General features: G+C 42.5%; 1 protein-coding gene across 2 annotated transcripts in view; it reads left to right on the forward strand.

Moving 5' to 3' along the window:
- Nucleotides 1–18,830, forward strand: part of ahrra (aryl-hydrocarbon receptor repressor a) — a 67,662-nt gene that overhangs the window by 44,657 nt on the left and 4,175 nt on the right. For both annotated transcript variants that reach the window (XM_058623323.1, XM_058623315.1), the window contains exons 4-8: nucleotides 8,171–8,289; nucleotides 13,657–13,746; nucleotides 16,753–16,897; nucleotides 17,509–17,642; nucleotides 18,428–18,639. In XM_058623323.1, coding sequence (XP_058479306.1) covers nucleotides 8,171–8,289; nucleotides 13,657–13,746; nucleotides 16,753–16,897; nucleotides 17,509–17,642; nucleotides 18,428–18,639 — 700 coding nt within the window. The remainder of the gene's footprint in view (nucleotides 1–8,170; nucleotides 8,290–13,656; nucleotides 13,747–16,752; nucleotides 16,898–17,508; nucleotides 17,643–18,427; nucleotides 18,640–18,830) is intronic.

Genomic DNA, 18,830 nt, shown 5'->3' on the forward strand with positions numbered 1-18,830 from the left:
TTAGTGGTTAGCATTTGTTTAGCAGTGCGTGCTACAGCAGCATTAGTGCAGTTTCCCTCCCATATGGATTCAGCTGCACGGACCATCTGCCCATTATTATTTGCCTCAATGGGCCGAAACGGCACCATAATCTTTTTAACAGATTACCTTCATGTTCTGGAGATGCTGTATGCATAAACAAAAAGGTAAAATCAACTTTTTTTGTGGTGTTTTTCCACAATATGTATTCAGTGTTCTGTTTATAGTGACCACAAAACAAGTGACGGTTGCTTTGCAACAGGCGAACAGGGAAGAGGATGTGAGTGGGTTAATCTGGGCTTGTTGTACTTCTCTCTCCCTGTTATTTAGAATAATATGAGTGACACACATTGGCACGCAACATGTCCTACTGTCGACTTGTTACCTTGGCTGTCCTTTCAGTCTTTCTCCTCCCGTCTTGAGCAGCAGTGACATTTGACTTAAGAGGAAAAAACTAATAATTACTCCCTGAGTTGTTATAGTACTACTGTATGATGAAAACTCTGTGGCTGTTTATTCTTTAAACATGTGAGGCTCTAAGTTTTTTAAGTTTTGAAAAAACAAGATATTAATATTGCCGTCTTCCTCATTTAAATCCATGGTTCTCAAACTGTGCCACCAGTGGTACGCGAACTTCTTCTGGTGGTACTTGGAGGAAAATCTGAAATACAACTTATCTCTCTCTCCATCTTGATCTAATTTGGGTTTACTAGTATATGTGAGGAAGAGGAGGATAATGAGAGAGCAAACACTGTATTTTATCATTGGTGATAATGGTGTTACTTCTACTGGAGTTCAATATTTTCTCAGGTGGTGCTTGGTATAAAAGTTTGAGAACCACTCAATTAAATAATTCGAAACATTACATTCACCTGTGTTTGTTTATAAAGCATGAGAGTTTTTAATTTTCAAAATGATCTCTAATCAAACCGTACAACCGCAAGGTTGTGCTCCACATGAACGTACACGTAAAGTTGGCTATTTAAGTCCTGGCTTTTGAGTCTCTGAAAGACTGCTCGTGAAAATAGAGATTGTGTGAGTACAGAAATAGACAGCATGTGCTTTATTGTGGCCAGGTGGGGTTCCTGAATGCAACTTTTATTAACCGCCAGCTCCTTGAGAGAGCAACAAGCCACAGCCATCCTCATCAAAACAAGAATTCAAGGAAAAGTTATTTATGGAGTCGCTATGAAAACACATGCACACTCACACGCAAGAGCTAATGTTTCTGACAGAACAGGACAGTGGATCTCAGTTGTGAATAATAAACAGCCTCCACTTCATACGTTCAACACACTTCTTGTATTAGAAATTAATCAGATTAATCAGAACCTTTCTAATCTCACCTACAATCTAAAAAGATTTTTTTAATCCTTTTTATTTTCATAGCATCTGACCGCTATGGTTTCACACACAGATGATGTCACACGGCCTCACAAACAACAACTTCTTTATATGTTTTTGTCCTTTTGTGTACAGTGTGTAATTGCTGGGGTGTGTGTGTGTGAGTCATGTGGGAGTTTGTACCCCAAATCCCCCCCCCCCCCACCCCCACCACCATAAAAAAAAAAGAATCCTGGGCAGCAGCAGAAAATCTGGAGCGTCTTGTTGTATTCAATTAGGAAAATACACTATTGCATTCATTTGAGTACAGTGAAAATAAAAAAAACAACACGTTCCTGCATAACTGGCTCATGTCACGCAACACATGCCTGAATGCAGCCTGTGTGTGTGTGTGTGTGTGTGTGAGAAACAGAAAGAAGGAGAGTGCAGGTTGAGAGCACATTCTCCATGAGCCTCCATCCATTTGCATCCTGTTAGTTTTTGTAATTGTGTGTGTAAATATTGCACCATGTCGGCCTTATGTTGTGGTTAATTTTTCCGAGGCTTGACAAGCTGAATTTAGGAGTGTTTAGACAGCTATTTAGCTCGTTCTGCTTGTGCGTTGCTCGTTCCCTGGGTTCATCAGAAAAGCAATTTTCCCAGAGGACAAACTTCATCCTCGCGTAAAACATGTGCTCCACACAATCAGTCGCGTTGCTTATTTATAGACGCAATAAAACGACATTCATATTGTGATTGCTGTAATAGTCCTCCACTGAGTGTGTAGAGAGGGCATGGCGCCATGCTTACGACGCACTGTGTAGTTAAGTCACATACAGTAGCGGTGTACATGCTGTAGAGAAGTTGCCATACCAGTCTGTTTTGCCCAAGGGCTCATGTGTGGAGACACATTACTCCTGTAGAACACGGTGATGAGCGCGTCGGCCTGCCAACTAAAATAGAGAAGTGGAAACAATTGAGTTTACATCCCGACCTCCATTCTGTGTGATCCCACTTGCTTTGTCAGAATATCACTTCCCTTTCTCTTCAGTATCGAGGTGTACAAGCGATTCCTTTGTTTATGTTCTATTCAGGCATCAGTGTTTTTTTCCTGCCCCCTCCTCCTCCTCCTCCTCCTCCTCCTCCTCGCTGCTCCACATGCACAAAAATCACTCACTCACGTTCTAATCTCCTTTCAAAGATGGATATTTGTGATTCCAGCAAAAGTACTTTTTGTCCATTTTGTTTTGTCAACAAAGGGAATTGCTCTAAATCCTGGTAATCTATCCCATGAAATGTAATCTCATATGTCACAGTGGAAACAAAACATTCTACAATATCAGTAAGATTATGACCCTCAATCCTACATTTATATTGTAATCAAGGATGATGGAAGGGCGAGTCGTTGCAGTGGAGGGAAAAAAAAAACTCTCCTCAAAAGTTTCTTTCACTGACTCTTACATTCTCGTTGCCACATTTTCAAAAACAGAGAAAAAAAAAGTTGAAATAGTCTTGGATTTGGACAGGGCGAGAGCCGGACATTTTTGATCTGTGGCATAATGAAGTATTAGCTTCCATTACAGTGCAGGCTTAACCTTTTTGCGGAGCACCATTGAGCTCTTGCCAGCAGTCATCAATATTTAACAGCTGTTGCTATTATGAAATTCTTTATGGGCTAATGTGGCTCGCCGGCTTGCACGCAAGGCCTTGGCTGTCCGCCAGCAGCTTGTCAGGAGGAAGGGGGGAGGATTGACAGACGGCTCGCTCGCGTGACAACCAGCCCTTGATCAGCCAGCTTCTCTCTCTCTCTCTCTCTCTCTCTTTCTGTGTGTGCTGGTGTTGCTCTCTCCACTGTGGATTTCCTGTGCTTGCAAAGAGAGAGAGAGAAGAAGAGCGCTGAGGGAAGGAGGCGGGAATAGGCAAAGGAGGTGGCTGTAAGCCAACCCAACCTCAAACACACACATATGCACACACACACACACAGTTCTCTCTACTCACGCAAGCCTTGTGGGAGAGGCGGGGAGGGGAGGAGGGGGGAGCGGCGGACTGCTGTGCTGCGCAGCGCTTGCATACAGGTCTGCAGTTCCTCTTTTGAAAAAGCAGACACACACGGCAGAGGATCAGCTGCCAAAAGATGGCACCCGTGCCGCCTGAAGTCAGGTGAAGTCAGAAAATATGGACGTGGATTTCCATAAGTCTGAAGAGCAGGGCAAGTTTTCTTGGGGCTCTTTTAATGTTATGTTGAGGAAGTATTCAGTACTCAGTTAAAAGAAGAAATACTGCAATATCTCAATACTCCACTGCATTACAACAAGACATTTGAGAGCATCATTATTTACAAAGTTTTGGAAATAACAATCAACATTTCTCAACATTTTATGGACCTAGCAAATACTTGATTAATCAAGAAATGAATCAATTATGAACATAATCATTAGTTGCAGCTCTAGTCCTGCTACTTAGAAGTTTCAGAAGTTAATAAAACAACGATGATGACATATTAGGATTACCATCATTATATATGTTGTACATAGCATGTAGTAGCATGTAGATAGTCACGGAAGATATATTTGGGTCACCAAATACAGAAGATTGCAGGGTATTTTCCTGCTTTTATATTCAATATTTATTCAAAAACATTTTGAATAAATTTGATTTTGCACTGTCATGATTTATATGGTGAATTAAATCACAATTGTTTGTCATCTTTAAAAAGTGGGTCCCCATAAAAAGTTTGGTGAAAAACTGCTTTAGTTTAAATTACAACAGTATGTTAAAGGCGGTAATTGAGTACAGTAAATGCACTCCCTGTTTCAATTAAAATAGCCTCAGTTTGGCCATGGGATTTTGAATAACTTCAGCAATAGGTGACAGGATTTTCGCAGTGACCACCTGTGTGCGTGCAGAACCGAGCAGCAGCTTCCACTGTGTCTGTGTGTGTGCGCTGCAGCCATGTATGAACACTCATCTGCTCTTTACTGCACACGCACTGAAAGGGAGCGTGAGCTAAGGAGAATGGTCTCGGTGTGTTTTCTACCGCTCATTTCAGGGCGCATGCTTTGCACTCTTGTACTCTTGTCGTCAATAAAATGTTTGGAGTGATGTGAGACTCCTCTGGGGCACTCTTCGACATAATGTCATGCCACGACATCATGCAATCTAATGCTCTAAAGTACAGGTCTGCATTAAAATATTCATCCCTGCATCTTCCATCATTTTGTGAGACATGTTTTTCTCTTTTATGCCCATTATCCCCAGAATAAAGGGATGTCAGTGACACTATGAGTCCACAGAGAGACCCAACCTCCACCACACTCTCCGCTCTTATTTCCTTTTCTTTCTCTTCATATGCTGTCTCTTTCTGGGCTGTTATTGATAGTGTGGAGGGAAGTGGCTTCAAATGAACGTGCCAAAATCAGACAAACACACATCGCTTCAAAGCCAGACTCACCGCACCCAGTCGAGGCTGCAGAGATTAAGCACTCCTTCCTGAACGTAGACACGTATCAAACACAAACACCTTGATCTGCTTTTTCACCTCAACAGAAGCGGTGGCGATCATTTGTCTGGCATGCAGCAGTCTAAAGCAATCATCCTCATGTCTCATCAAATTTTATAGCCAGTCATTACTGAACAGAGGCCTGTATTTATCGAGGTAACATCAGGTCTAACTCTGGGTTTTTAGTCCCATGAGGCCGGTTCACATTGTACCAGAGTAAATCACCATGGTTACTTGTGTTGAACCTGTTAACCTACAGATTAAAAACATGATGATACATTTCACATTGTTAAAGGTGGCTATTGCTGTTAGTACCAGTGTTTCTTCCCTTATCTTTATCCATGTTTCTGTTGATGTTTGCTTGTAAATGCTGAGAATGGTCGTTGATTATTGGTTCTGAGAGCCAGAAAACAAAAGATATCCTGGATATGATGCACTTGCTTTGTAGTACAGGCCCCAGCCTTCACTTATTCTCATCTATTTTTACCACACAAACATAATCACTCATCTGATGTCGTCACTCGGCGAAGGTGTTCACTGAACCAGGCGACCAAACTGTAATTGAGGCATAACTGTACTTGATATTTGCTGGGTGGTCGCTAATAATTTGTGTACTCAGTGGAAGTGGAAATACAGACGTGGCCAACTCAAGGAGCTAGACTCTTTGAGCCTCACCCTTTGGCAGCATCTGTAACCCTCCACTTTTCACTTTTCACTTAAACTCCTGTCCTCACACAGAGCACATAAACGCCTCACCATTACCTACTCTGTTTTCCTTTTTCGACCAGAGTGGGAGAAAATAGAGGTGAAGAAAAGCAAACCCCAAGACACGAGTGGTGCTGAATAAAGCCTGTATTGTTGGCTGAGGAAGTGCCGCTGCCGATAATTAATCATCCCATGTGTTTGTCTTTCCTGACGCTGCATCCTCTCCAAAATCTGCCGTAAGAGAGAAAACAAAAATACATGAGGCGTTGAAAGAGGAAAATGAAGAGGCTTATTAGCTTCATTTCCCTCTGCAATGGTTTCCACTGGTCGGATGATATTGCGGTGATTGAAGAGAATGGTTTTGTGTATATGCATGGCTGTCTGAGTCTGTTTGTTTGTATGTTTGCGCCTAGCGGAGGTGATGACAAAATTCTTAACATTATTACTGGCGTTTATGGAGCTGCTCGTCAGTGTTTTTCATCAGCTCCTGAAAAGATTTATTATTTCAGTCTTTATATCCGCGTGCCGGGGGAATGAATGATTAAACGTGAAAAAAAATAAATCAATGCAGATAAAATGTATGGATGAAAAAAAAAACCCAGACGCATTAGCATTTGCGTGCTTCAGAGCGGAGTTAAGAGGAGGGCGAACTCTTCCGACATCACGAAATCAGTCGTCGATTGCCTGCGATGCCGAGTTGAACAAAGAAAGGGTGGAGGGATGAGGAGGAGGAGGAGGGTAGAAGAAGAGCGGTTAGGTTAGGGGGAGGGACAGAGGATGGGAGATGGTAGAAGGTTAAAGGGGGAGGAATCAAAGGGCGTAATGGGGTTATTTGATGGGGGTGGGGTCAATGTGAAGATTCGTACATATATATACTTAGATAGTTTTTCATAATGAGGGTGTGTGTGTGTGTGTGTGTGTATTGCGTGACTAATCTGTGCCTGCTACAATGAGTGACGGAGTGAAGGGCTGATCTCTTGGAGTGAGCCACATGCCCCCTGACAGCACACCCACATGAGAAACACGCAAACATGCCTCCAACACGCAACGCACACATCACCATCGCACATGTGACAGTTCTGCACGCCACACTCGTATAGGCTAATTGCATGTGCACACATGCTGGCATGATAGTAGGTGGGCGCTCCACTCTGGCGGTGGAGCAGCGCACCTTAAACGCAATATTTGATGGAAACTTACTTACTTACTTACTTACTTATGTGTCTATTTTTTTTAAGAAATATGTAAATTTACGAAGTTAGAGTCCAACGTTTGAAAAAGATCACGTCGCTGAGAGTGAAAATGTATGGTTGGGATTATTTGTTTGTCATGCAGGAGAATTTTCACTATACTAGAATTTCAAACGTGATATATATACAGGAAAATACTAAATACCAAATAATAATGAAATATATATACATATTTTTTAATAAAGATTAGAGCAAAACAATCAATCACATCAATGACAATGGTTGTCTGATGCAGTGTAAAATAATACAGTATAATTTAACAGTAACTGTTTATTTTTTGTGCATGTGGTGGAGTTGTTTTAGCTAAATTTAGTGTAAAGACAAAATTGCCCCTTTTTTTTTATTTTTTCCATATTGTCGTTTTATTTGTAGTATTTTTTTTCTGCTCTCCTTAGACACTGTCAAGAGTGTGTCTCTCCATCCTTTGAGAAGAATCCCTCCCCTCTAACGTGACCCACTTTACCTGAGTTTGCTTTGCATTTCTAAGTAATCTATTCACCTTTGAGACCATTTTTTAAAAATGTTTTATTTACATTTTTGTTGGAAGACAAAGATTTGTTTGTGTAACACCTCATTCAGGGTCATTCCATCCATCCACCCAGTGTCTACAGCTTTATCCTCCACATAAGGGTATAACATAACATTAAACATTAAAATTAGACAAAATAAAAAAGTAATAAGACAAAAGAATTGAATTGAAAAATGTGAAAAATTGATTTACCAAACGACAGAAACTCATATGACAGATGGCAGTTGATTCATGAACAAAAAAAGCATAAGCTGATGTGTTTGCAGTATGCACAAGTCTGTGCTCTGTACGTATCTGTATGTTTGAAGAGCAGAGAGAAGTCTCTGCTCAGGATGCTTCCCTCTACCTCACTGTGAACCTGCGATCTGTCCATGTGGCCGTATCGTGTGAGAGCGATCCTGTAAAGTCGTGAAATCCTCTTGTTTGGTCTTGTTAGACAGGCCCACCTCTAAGACTAAAACCTGGAATTAGTGCGGCGCTAAAGGAGACTGATACAGTTAATGTGTCCACCACATGTCTGAGTGCAGGTCCAGCTCTCTCACTCTCTCTGCTGAATCGCTGAGGCTGTGGGAGAACTGGCAAAACACACTTTGGAAAACAGAAGCATTTCCTTAAGTTGCTCTTTATTGACACAAGTGTTTGTGTCTTCTCTGAATTGTCTGTGCAGCAGTGCAATAAACTAAAGAGTGTGACCTGTGTGAGATGCGTTTGATTTTTACTTAGCAGTTTTTACTTTGATTGTTAGTGTCTGCTCTTCAGTTATCCACCTGCTCTTGTGATGGGTTTAAGTCCATTGTACAAGACTGTTTACCTTTTTTTTTTTTTCTTCATCTTTTCTTTAAATAGGAAGCCAAGAGAAGCCCTCCAGGAAGCACATCATCAACTCCGCATCCTCCAACCCTGAACCCAGAAAAGAGAGTCTTCCAATGGCCACCACCGTCAACGAGAGCGGCCTCCTCCTGGAGGTAAGGAACCAAATGGCTGTTGTTTGTGTGTGTATTGTGGATTTTTTTCTCTGTGTGTGTGCAGGTATGTGCGCAGGCATGCATGTAAGGATAGTATGATGATGTCTTTGTTTTATTTCTAGCAAGTCATTGTCAATGAAACAATGAATCTCTCGTCTGGAGGTGTGTGTGTGTGTGTGTGTGTGTGTGTGTGTGTGTGCGTGCCCTGCGCCCTCTGCCCTGACCCCCTTTGTTGCCCTGGTGTTGCGTGACATATGAGGGAGTCAGCAGTGGGAGAGCTGATGAGGGAGGTGGGGACTCGCACCCAGTGAAGTGTGTGTGTGTGTGTGTGTGTGTCTGTGCGTCTGCTGCTCTGTCTGAATGCATGCGGTCGTGTGTGAAAGTGAGCAGAGGAGAGTGAGAAGAACACACCAAGCCTGTCAGTAATCATCAGTAGTCTGTGTTGTCAGTTGACCTAAGACCTGTAATTAAATTTTTAACAACAGATTAATTATAAGTGCATATATTTGCCCTCACTTTGAAGCACGAGTAGATTCTTCGCTTCAACAACATGATCTCAGGACATGTGCATGCGTGCATGCGAGCATATTATACAAACAAATATAAATATATCTATCTATATATATATAGATAGATATATCTACACACATGTTAAATAAATATGTTTTATAATAAACAGTGTTTCTGCTGAAGGCGTCAGAACAGACATGTTGTGGTCATCGGGATACGTGGGACTCCTCGCTCAAGCATGAGGTCATTGTCAAACTCTCAATATCCTAACGGCGAGCCGTCAAACGACAAATTGACAATGATCATTGGACCTCAATTTTGAATGCACACACACACACACACACACACACAGAGAGCAGACCAGAGCTGATCCACTGATGCCTCTCTTAACATGTTCAGTTGTCTCACTGGGACGGTAAACAAAAGGCTAGATTGACCGTAGTGATGTGACGCCTCTCATTGCGTGACTCAATCTGCACCAGGGCCTCATAGCAAACTCTGTTATAGTTGTTATGGTGATGGGACCCTAAGGGCAGGAATCAATATGTAGGCCATTGTGTTATATATTATGTATAATATATGTATATATTATCTTTAATTCATATTGATATATAGGTACAAGTAAATTGTATAAAGAACAGATCACCTTAATCAGTTATTTCTCCAGATTTGGTCAGGACCCACAGATGGATTGCAGGATTTTTTCTTTTCTTTTCTTTTCTTTTCCTTTAAATCCAATTCAATTCAATTCAATTCAATTCAATTCAATTCAATTCAATTCAATTCAATTGTTGGATAAGTTACTTTAAAGTTTTTTGTGTTTACAATAATAAAAAGGTATGTTAATATTAGTTTCCTTGCAAAGTAACGTGTTACTAATGTGACGACTGTCTGACTGACAGTTATTACATTATAATTACCAATAACATGGGACACTAGGGAATTAAAACGTTTTGGGGCGAATCAAAATTGTAACATGTTATATTACTTTGGTAGTACAAAAAGTAATATATTACAGTAACACTACATACATTATCTCAAGGCACTACTGTACATACTAAGGCAGCAACCTTACAATATTTTAGAGAGAGAAGAAAAGAAATAGAAAATAAAATACAGAGAGGGAGTCTGCCTCCCTAACCAATAATGGGAGCCGGATCCTACATGAAGAGGAGCCTGGTAACTTAAGGCTCTTTCTCTCATTCTACTCTCATAGACTCTGGCCTGCATTTTGGGACTTAAGTGATCTGTTGGGATGATAAGGTAAAACTAGCTCTTTAAGGTATGATGGGACCTGATCAGTAAGTGCGTTGTATGTGAGGAGGAGGATTTGAAATTGGGAGCCAGTGTGGAGAAGCTTCTGCTCCCTGTCAGAACTCATGCTGCAGCCGTTTAAATGATATCCTGATAGTAGGAGCTGCTGTAGTCCAATCTCGAAGTAACAAATGCATGAGCTAATTTTTCTGCATTCTTTAAGGACACAATATTTAGAATTTTCATCATTTTCCACAGGTGTAATTAGGAATTCTCTGGAGGTTTTATGCATGAGTCAAATGACATATCCTGTCCTAAAGTGACAATGTGGGCAGATACTTTTTCTCTAAGATGTTTAGGGTATATAGGTATATATGTATAGAGTATAATGACCTCAGGTTAGGACAGTTATGCAAGTAAAAGTCAGACTGACAGAAAGACATTCCTTACATTTATAGACATATCAAATTTCATGGCAGGCTTGAGCTATTTCAGGCTGACAGGTCGCCTTTGTTGTCCTTCGAGCTGAATCCACGGCTTAAAACTTAAATAAAAATGCAAGAAAAGTTTATTCATGTGCTGCAAATGGATCCCCATCCCCATTAAACTCACTGACCAATATCCAAATAAAAATAATCCCTCAGTACATTATCACTCACTCTATTAAAATCCTCAGTGTGTAGAATAAGGGTGTGTCCCCCCGGGTGGCAGAAGGCCGTCATGTTCATCATGACCTCATCAACGCTGCTTTCATGTCATACTGACAGTTAGACGGCAGAAAGACTTCAGAAACACTGTTGAAACATGAGACAGGCTGCCCCCCCCCCCCTCCTCTTCATGCTTCCAAATCCAGTGAACATATATTTTATTTTTGGGCTCTGCGTGCAAAGCGCCTCTTAAGATTTGTAAGTCAAAGCTTTTAGTCTCCCAGGGGTGGTTATGGGAGCCGGGGGCGTCGTAGTTGCAGATATGTGGTGGAGCAGTCCAGCAGCAGGTGCCTGTTTCCATTACCTAAAGGCTTCAGTATGTGAGGAACTGAGGGAAATGTGAATGGAGAAAACATACAAAAACAGCATGTGGCACAGAACAGCCAGTATCAGTTTGTTCTCACTCTCTTTGTGTAATGTTTCCTACTTAAAATGAACACGGGCCGCTCACGTGTGCTTTATTGATTTCATAATGAAAGTGAAGTGTTACAGCTGATCTGTAGCTGTGAAATAAATTGTCCTATTCCAATATAAGTGATGGGTGTTTTTCCACAAAGGTGCTGGACTACCCATGCGTATCCATGTGTAATGTAGTTGCTTTCCCACCTGCAAAGCAAATACAAGCTATCCTGTTTATAGCTTCTGTCAGGTCAGAGGTCCGGAGCCTGTTTGTTCCAGGAGAATAAAAATGTCAAAATCTTTTAAGAAAGAAGAGGCATTGCAGGAATTTCCATGGCATTTCACTGACTTGGAAGAAGAAATGAGAGGTGAAGCGGCTGAATAAACCCACATGAACCCACCATGTAAATTGTGGCCTTTTATGGCCTCGCAGGATGAGGCGACGTCACAGGACACGTTTATGCCCATGGTATGGACACAAACCTCAGATCACTGAGCCATTTAAGTTTTGAATTTCCCACGCTGCAGTGTGGGCACACATGCTATGTAACTGAGCTGTAAAAGATACATGGATGTGAAACAAATATGGATATGAATGACGATCAAAGAAAAAGATTGGGATGAAACAGCAAAAAGCTACACTGTCCAACAGCTGTATGTTGTATTGATATTGAACATATTGTTTTGTTTAAAGTGCTATTTATCATGAAACAGGTGTACATTATTTCTTACTCAAGACGTGAGGACATTTTGACCTTGTGAGGATATTTTAGCTGGTCCTTAAAAGGGCTTTTTGAGGGGTTAGAATTAGGTTAAGGGTTAGGTTAAGGGTTAGACATTTAGCTGTGATGGTTAAGTTGGGGGAGCGAGGAAATGCATCATGTCTACGATGGCCTAATGAGGCAGAACCCCATTTTTCTTGCTCAGATTTGAAATGCGCTTAGGTTGAGATTAGGATTAGGCGTTGCCTGGTGATGGGTAAGGTTATGGTTAAAGCCTTGTTTAGGCTATCCAAATGAATACAACTCAATGCAGTGTCCTAAGACGAATAGCTACACAAACCTGTGTGTGTGAGTGTGTGTTAGCGGGGGGCAGGGGGGTCAGCCTCAAACTCGCCCCCCTCCTGGACGCTGTGACCATGTGCCAGTTCAACTTGTCAAACAACATCTGCCCTTACACCCGTGCCATGTTGTTGTTTACTATAGTCGAGACGTGTTTCTGTCACAGTGTGACTCAGACACCTACCTAGGTTTGAGGACTTCATATGACTGCAGTGCATGGTGCGCACACATACACACACACACACACACACAGACATGGGAGCACATCATGAGGTCAGCACACAGCGTGTGCAGTGAGCAGGACATTACAGTGTTTGCTAAAGCGATTAGATCACTGCTGGGAAAAGACAGAAAGAGGGAGAAGTAAAGGGAATATAAGTGTGAATTTAAAGGCCACAGGGGGATGGACCACGTAAAAATACACACACACACACATATATATATGTATAGATATATGTGTGTGTGTGTGTATTTATATATATATACTCTTACACACACTCACCAGGGAAGACCTGCATAGTCTCGCAGTAAAATAGAGGTGACAGACTCTGGCAGCAGCAGTCACGCAAGTCAAGTAGCCTTGTAGTTGTCACGCTATTGCAGCTGTGCACATGCACACAGACACACACACACACACACACTCTGGAGGACTTCTTCCACATCTCCTTCCTTTCCTGTCTTTTTCTCTCTCACACCAGCTTCCCTCTTAATCCATCCATCCCTCCTCATTTGACCGAAGCCATGTGTCATGTGTTTATTGAACATTTTCTTTTTAATCAACATTTTGTCTGTGTAAACTGTGCTTTGCCAAACACATTATTTCCCCTTGTGTGTTGCATGTGTTGGTGAAAGATAGTGTATGTGTGTGTGTGTGTGTGTAGCTTCTCTGCTTTGAATCAGTTTGTTTAGTGTCACAAATCAAAGCGTTTTACCAGTCAAACAGACTTAATTATCAATGTTTCCAACTCATGAAATATACAAGTTTAAAGGGGAGCAAATTGTTGTGTGTGTCATCTTTCAGAATACCATTAATGTAAGTTTCTCCAGAGAACACTCTGAAAAGACATTTTGGATTAGAAATCAGAGGGTTTTATTTGGCCCACTCAGTACCACAACCATCTGTCTTTCATTCCCCCACAAGTCATGTATCATTCTATCGTTGTTTTTTTTAACATCGTTGTTTGCTATTCTCGGAAAAATGGAAAGAACGATTGAAATCAAACTTTATTCTATAAAAGGTGCAGCTGTACAGTTGGGTTGTGATTACAACCTGACTTCTGGGTTACATGTGAATTGTGCTCTCTACTGTTAGCCAAGCAAAGATGGAACTGATAAATTTCAGTTGTGTTTGTCAATTATGTATTTGTTTCTCTTGAGTTCAACTTCTGCATAAGCTGCCATGAGTCATATTTCTATTGCTCTCTCTCTATGTGTAGTCTCTCACAGGCTTTGCCTTGGTGGTGAGCAATGATGGGATGGTCTTCTATGCTTCCTCGACCATTGTGGATTATCTGGGATTTCATCAGGTGAGTTGAACAGGCCCAAATTACCACTTCAAACTGTCCTTTGTACAACATGTTGCCTGCCTGAGGCTGAGATAACTTAATCCATAAACACGTCTGACAGAAACTGCCACTATGAAAGTTATGTTTAGCTTAGCTTAACAAAACGCAAATTAGTGTTAATTGACATTTTTACTGTCTTTACCGCTATACAATACCTTCACGACCCAAAGCATGTCATATAGGAGGTGAAGAACATTCTCCCTTTCACACACACACCATATATCAAGGTTTCGACTCAACAGGTGTCAGAGATTTGCCGTGATTCAGCAAGTTCCCTCTCGTTCCGGTTTTCGCCTCCCTCCATCCCTTTCCACATTCTCATTCTGTGCCTCCTGTGGCTAATGAGACGGAGTAAAAACGTCTCTTTCAGTCTGCCTCCCTGCTGTCTGATAACTCTGTCAAGAGGGCAGAGCCGAGCCAAGAGGCCACAGAGAGGTGAAGACCTCTGTTTCACCCTGAGATGTACTGTTTGGGTGTCTGCACGTGTGTGTGTGTGTGTGTGTGTGTGTGTGTGTGTGTGTCTGTGTGCATGTGCGCAGTCCCTGATAAGTCACCAGTGGTTTAGCTTCCTTCCTCTCCAGTGGATAGACTGAGCCAGACATTAATTATAGATGATATGAACGCAGGCTTGTGTATCCTGCCACGCTGAAATTGTCACTCTCCTTCCAAACCATGAATAAAGTGCTTTTCAGTGTTATAATCCCTCCTTTGCGCTCCTGCTGGCTCAGACACACATGTGACACACACACACACACATACACATATGGCATGCCAACATGGTAAAAAATTCTTCTGCTGCAGTGCTCCCATTTGGCTTAAATCAGAAGGGGGCAATAACCCAGCGCCATGAAACTGACATGAAACCTAAAGTGGTCTGAAAGAAGCTGCCACTGTATATGTGTGTGTGTGTGTGTGTGTGTGTGTGTGTGTGTGTGTGCAGGCTGGCATGGCAGCCAGTAAAGACAGACAAAGGAAGCATTACATGTATACTGTAAGACATGTGTACACACGTGTCTGCATGTGGCCCATTCAACAGTTTTTAATTTGGTAATACGTTGGACATTTCCATATGTTTCTTTTCAAAAGAGGCGACCTGCAAACGTCCGCAGACACGTTGCAATCCATTTGAACAAGAATAAGCGTCTATGGCTACACCAGCAGCTCCGTGAGCCTGTTCTTGGGCGCAGCTGTATCTACATGCTCACAATGACAATGTGCGCAGGTATAATGTTCACTAAGTTCACACAGGGACATAGCAACAGGGTATGGGCGAAGCAGGGACTCACACCCGAGGGGCTGTTGGCACAAAGCAGTTCATTTGTGGGTCTTTCACGGCATTTCATTAAAACTGTTGGTGGTATGAATGAACAAATAAGAAGGTGATCAAAGTCTCTCCCCCGAGGAAAAGTGTATACTTTTATCCTTACATCATACTTTCATGTTCAACAGAACGAGACAGGCAACAAGCAGCTGAAGCGCTTTGTGTGACAAGGTGATGTGCAGTCACCAGGGGCAGAACCTCGCTTCTAACTTCACATGTGTCTTTGATAGGTCTTTGATAGGTGATACCTGCAGAATGAAAAACGTAAAAGTATGTAGTTTATAGGCAAACTTTCGGGGGCACACGGTGACACAGTGGCCGGCATTGTCGCCTCACAGCAAGAAGGTCACAGTTTGAATCCTTGTTTGTGTGGAGTTTGCATTTTCATTTCATTTTCCTCCCACAGTCCAAAAACATGCAGAGGTTAACTGGACACTTGACCATTGGTGTGAGTGTGCGAGTGAATGGTTGTTCATCTTTGTGTGTTTGCCCTGCGATGGTCTGGCGACCTGTCCAGGGTGTGCCCCGCCTTTCGTCACGTGGAGGATCAAGCAGTAGACAATGAGTGAGATCATCATCTTGTCGTAAAAACATTCTTTTAGACTTTCCCACAAGCTCAGTTCTTGCTGGTTGTTTTTAAGCCTTGACAATATGTCACATAATTTGGAGCCCACAATTGTAGTCAGAAGCACACTTATCCCTAATATACCACAGGAAAGAGAAGAGAACGCTTCAATAAGTAGCACCACAAGAAAGCCCTGGAGAAGAGCAGAAAACCTCCACTGGCTTTTGATCCCATTTGTTACTGAGGCAGTTAGCCTTTGAAGGTCAGAGAGAATATCACTTATTCTCCGTTTTCTCCTCGTCCTTTCCTCTCTGTGTTTTTTACGAGAAACATAAACAAAAGTCACTCGATCCATCTGTCTGCCTGACTGCCGGTAGGGAACCAAACCACAGGACGAATCGCTCGGCGAAGACGGTGGGAACAGATTGTGTTTTCAGAGGCAGGCGATCAAAAACCCTCGCGTGCCACCAGTGTGGAAATTATGGAGAGAGTGAGGGGGGGGCGAGAGGGGGAAGAGGAGAAGGTTAAACATTTTAGTGAGGAATCTGTCATGGAATGACAGAAAGCACAGCTAGGGCTGGAAAAGTGAGAGAGGGAGAGAGAGGCATGATGAGAGTGGGCTGGAACCCGACTCACTGTGGTGTGTGTGTGTGTGTGTGTGTGTGTGGGGAGGGTAAGCTGGGCTGGACTGCTGTTCGGGAGCTGGTGTCACGCGATGTTTGACAAACACAGCTGCCCTTTCTGGCCTGCAGCTGTCCTTAGTCTCTTACTGTTGTGAATAAATGCTCCTGCCTGTGTGTATATGCAGGCCTCTGTACTGTATGTAATGTACAGTAAAAGTACGTGTACGGTTCTGTGGCGTCCAGTGACCTTGTGCGCTCCTTGTGTGTGATGGGGAGACTGCGTGAATCTGAGCAGCACTGACATTAATACCCCCCCCCCCCCAAACAGCAGCTACCACCTGCACTGACGGCACTTAGCGGGCAAAGTGTGGGCAGTGCCGTAAACACTTGAGACTTTGCGAAAGAGATGCCCGTTCGTTCAACACATCCATGGCATTCTGCTCTGTTTTCCTCCCCAGACTGACGTGATGCACCAGAATGTGTTTGACTACATCCACATAGACGACCGCCAGGAGTTCAGACGCCAGCTCCACTGGGCCATGTGTCCTCCACAGCACCAGGGGTCGGCGGCACACCAGGATAACCAGCTACCTACCGCGACTGGTGAGAACTGTCACAAATCCTGGGCAACTGCTAAAAAAAACACGTTGTTATTCTGCCTCTTTTTGGCTTTTGTGAAAAGAAATGATTTAACATTATTTGTATGCTGGGTACTTTTGCGTAATTTCATTTTAAGGTCTGACACCCATTATTTTTACTCTACCCTTTAGTGTCTTAGTGAACTTTTACTGCACCTATTATTTTATCATGTTCTAGTTTAGGGTGGGTGGCGGTTGGTTGCTTTCTCTGATTATGTTTTTATCCTGTGAAACACTTTGAGTTACATTGTGTTTTCAGTCATACTCCAACCCGTTTGCAGTCTTCTCACTTCACTCCCTGGAAATTATCTAAACAGAATTTAAACACCGCAATTCCGAGAAACACAGAGAGAGAGTTGTATGGAGCTGATAGGTCTAATCTGCAGTGTGTAAACTCATTTGACAAAGTGGTTTGTCTATATTTAAATGTTATGCACCCCATACACCACTGCAAGGGTTGGAGCTATAGTCTATATTTGTTTATGCACCAACATAATCCTGTAAAAAACTGGTCTGTAAGTAAAGCAAACTACTGTAATAATTCATGTATTACTGTGCTCTTCTCTCCATCTACAGGTGAGGACTTTGTAGTCAGCAGCCAGTTTCACTCTGTGGAAGCAGGGGGAATTCCTCCTGAGCTCTCCTGCTTTCTCAACAGATGCTTCATAGCCAGGGTTCGATGTCTCTTGGACAGCACATCTGGATTTTTGGTGAGTGGTCCGAACCCAACTGGCATGAAACCTTAACGGTGGCCTCACTTTTAGTGAACGTCGGTTATTACCCAGTGGATATCAATACAGTGAAAGTGCACATGAAGAAAAAAGAAAAGAAAAAAAACACTCTCTCTTTTGGAGAATACCCGGGCATATAAAATGTATGATGACCCTTTTGGTGCAGCAAAGTTTCATTTTTAATAGTATGTGTGCACAGTTATTCATAGCTGCATTGCAAGACGTATTAAAATAATTGGTTGCCTGAACGCAGTGGAATAGGAGCATGGTTCATCCCTCGTGGCTGTGACTGAAGCGGTTTGGAGACCAACAGTGGAAAACCAAGAGGCCTTGATGACAGAGTGACGAGAATATGGGTTTGGCCCATTTTATCAGGGTCAACAGAGTTCATTGTCACCAAGCCTGCTCTAGTTGCACCAATGCTGGGCCCTACCACAGAAATTCTAGATGGCAATTTCCTGAAGTATGTAAACTGGAAGCACTTGTAGCCAAATAGTGAGCAATTATTGGTGAGATGCTTTCCTCATCCGTCAACATGACTGCAGCAAAGGCACAGAAATAGTTTTATTACAAAGTGCACACTTTGTAATTGTTCGAAAACGAATCATTAAACTCAAATGCACCTGTGTTTAGAGCTGTCAGCACTGTCACTGCAGGCATGTTCGTATGTTGACGTTAGCATTTAGCTCAGAGCACCTGCTTTGGACACGTTGACCCTTCTGATGCATTCTGACCTGTAAGTTCTTCTTTTCTTCTTGTCCCAGACGATGCAGTTCCAGGGTCGACTGAAGTTCCTCCATGGGCAGAAAAAGAAGTCAGCCTCCGGGACTCTGCTGCCTCCACAGCTGGCTCTGTTCTGTATCGCCAAGCCTCTCCTGCTGCCCTCCATCACCGAGATGAAAATGAAGAACATGTTAATACGTGGAAAGAGCAAGAGTGGAGGAGCAGGAGGGATTATCTCTGCAATGGAGCACGGGTAAGAAGGGGAGAACCCTCACACATACGACACTTCCAACTTCCAATTTCCAACTTCAACTAAAACCAGGGGGCGTGATGTATATTCACACTGTCTGATGTGATAGGGTAGTGCTGCACAATAATTAAAGGTCAAGCTTTTTATCACAAACCATGATGTCTGTTCTGACTTTGAGGTTTGATGGATTTTTA

This window comes from Solea solea, chromosome 1 (assembly GCF_958295425.1).
Source record: "Solea solea chromosome 1, fSolSol10.1, whole genome shotgun sequence".
NCBI lineage: Eukaryota > Metazoa > Chordata > Actinopteri > Pleuronectiformes > Soleidae > Solea > Solea solea.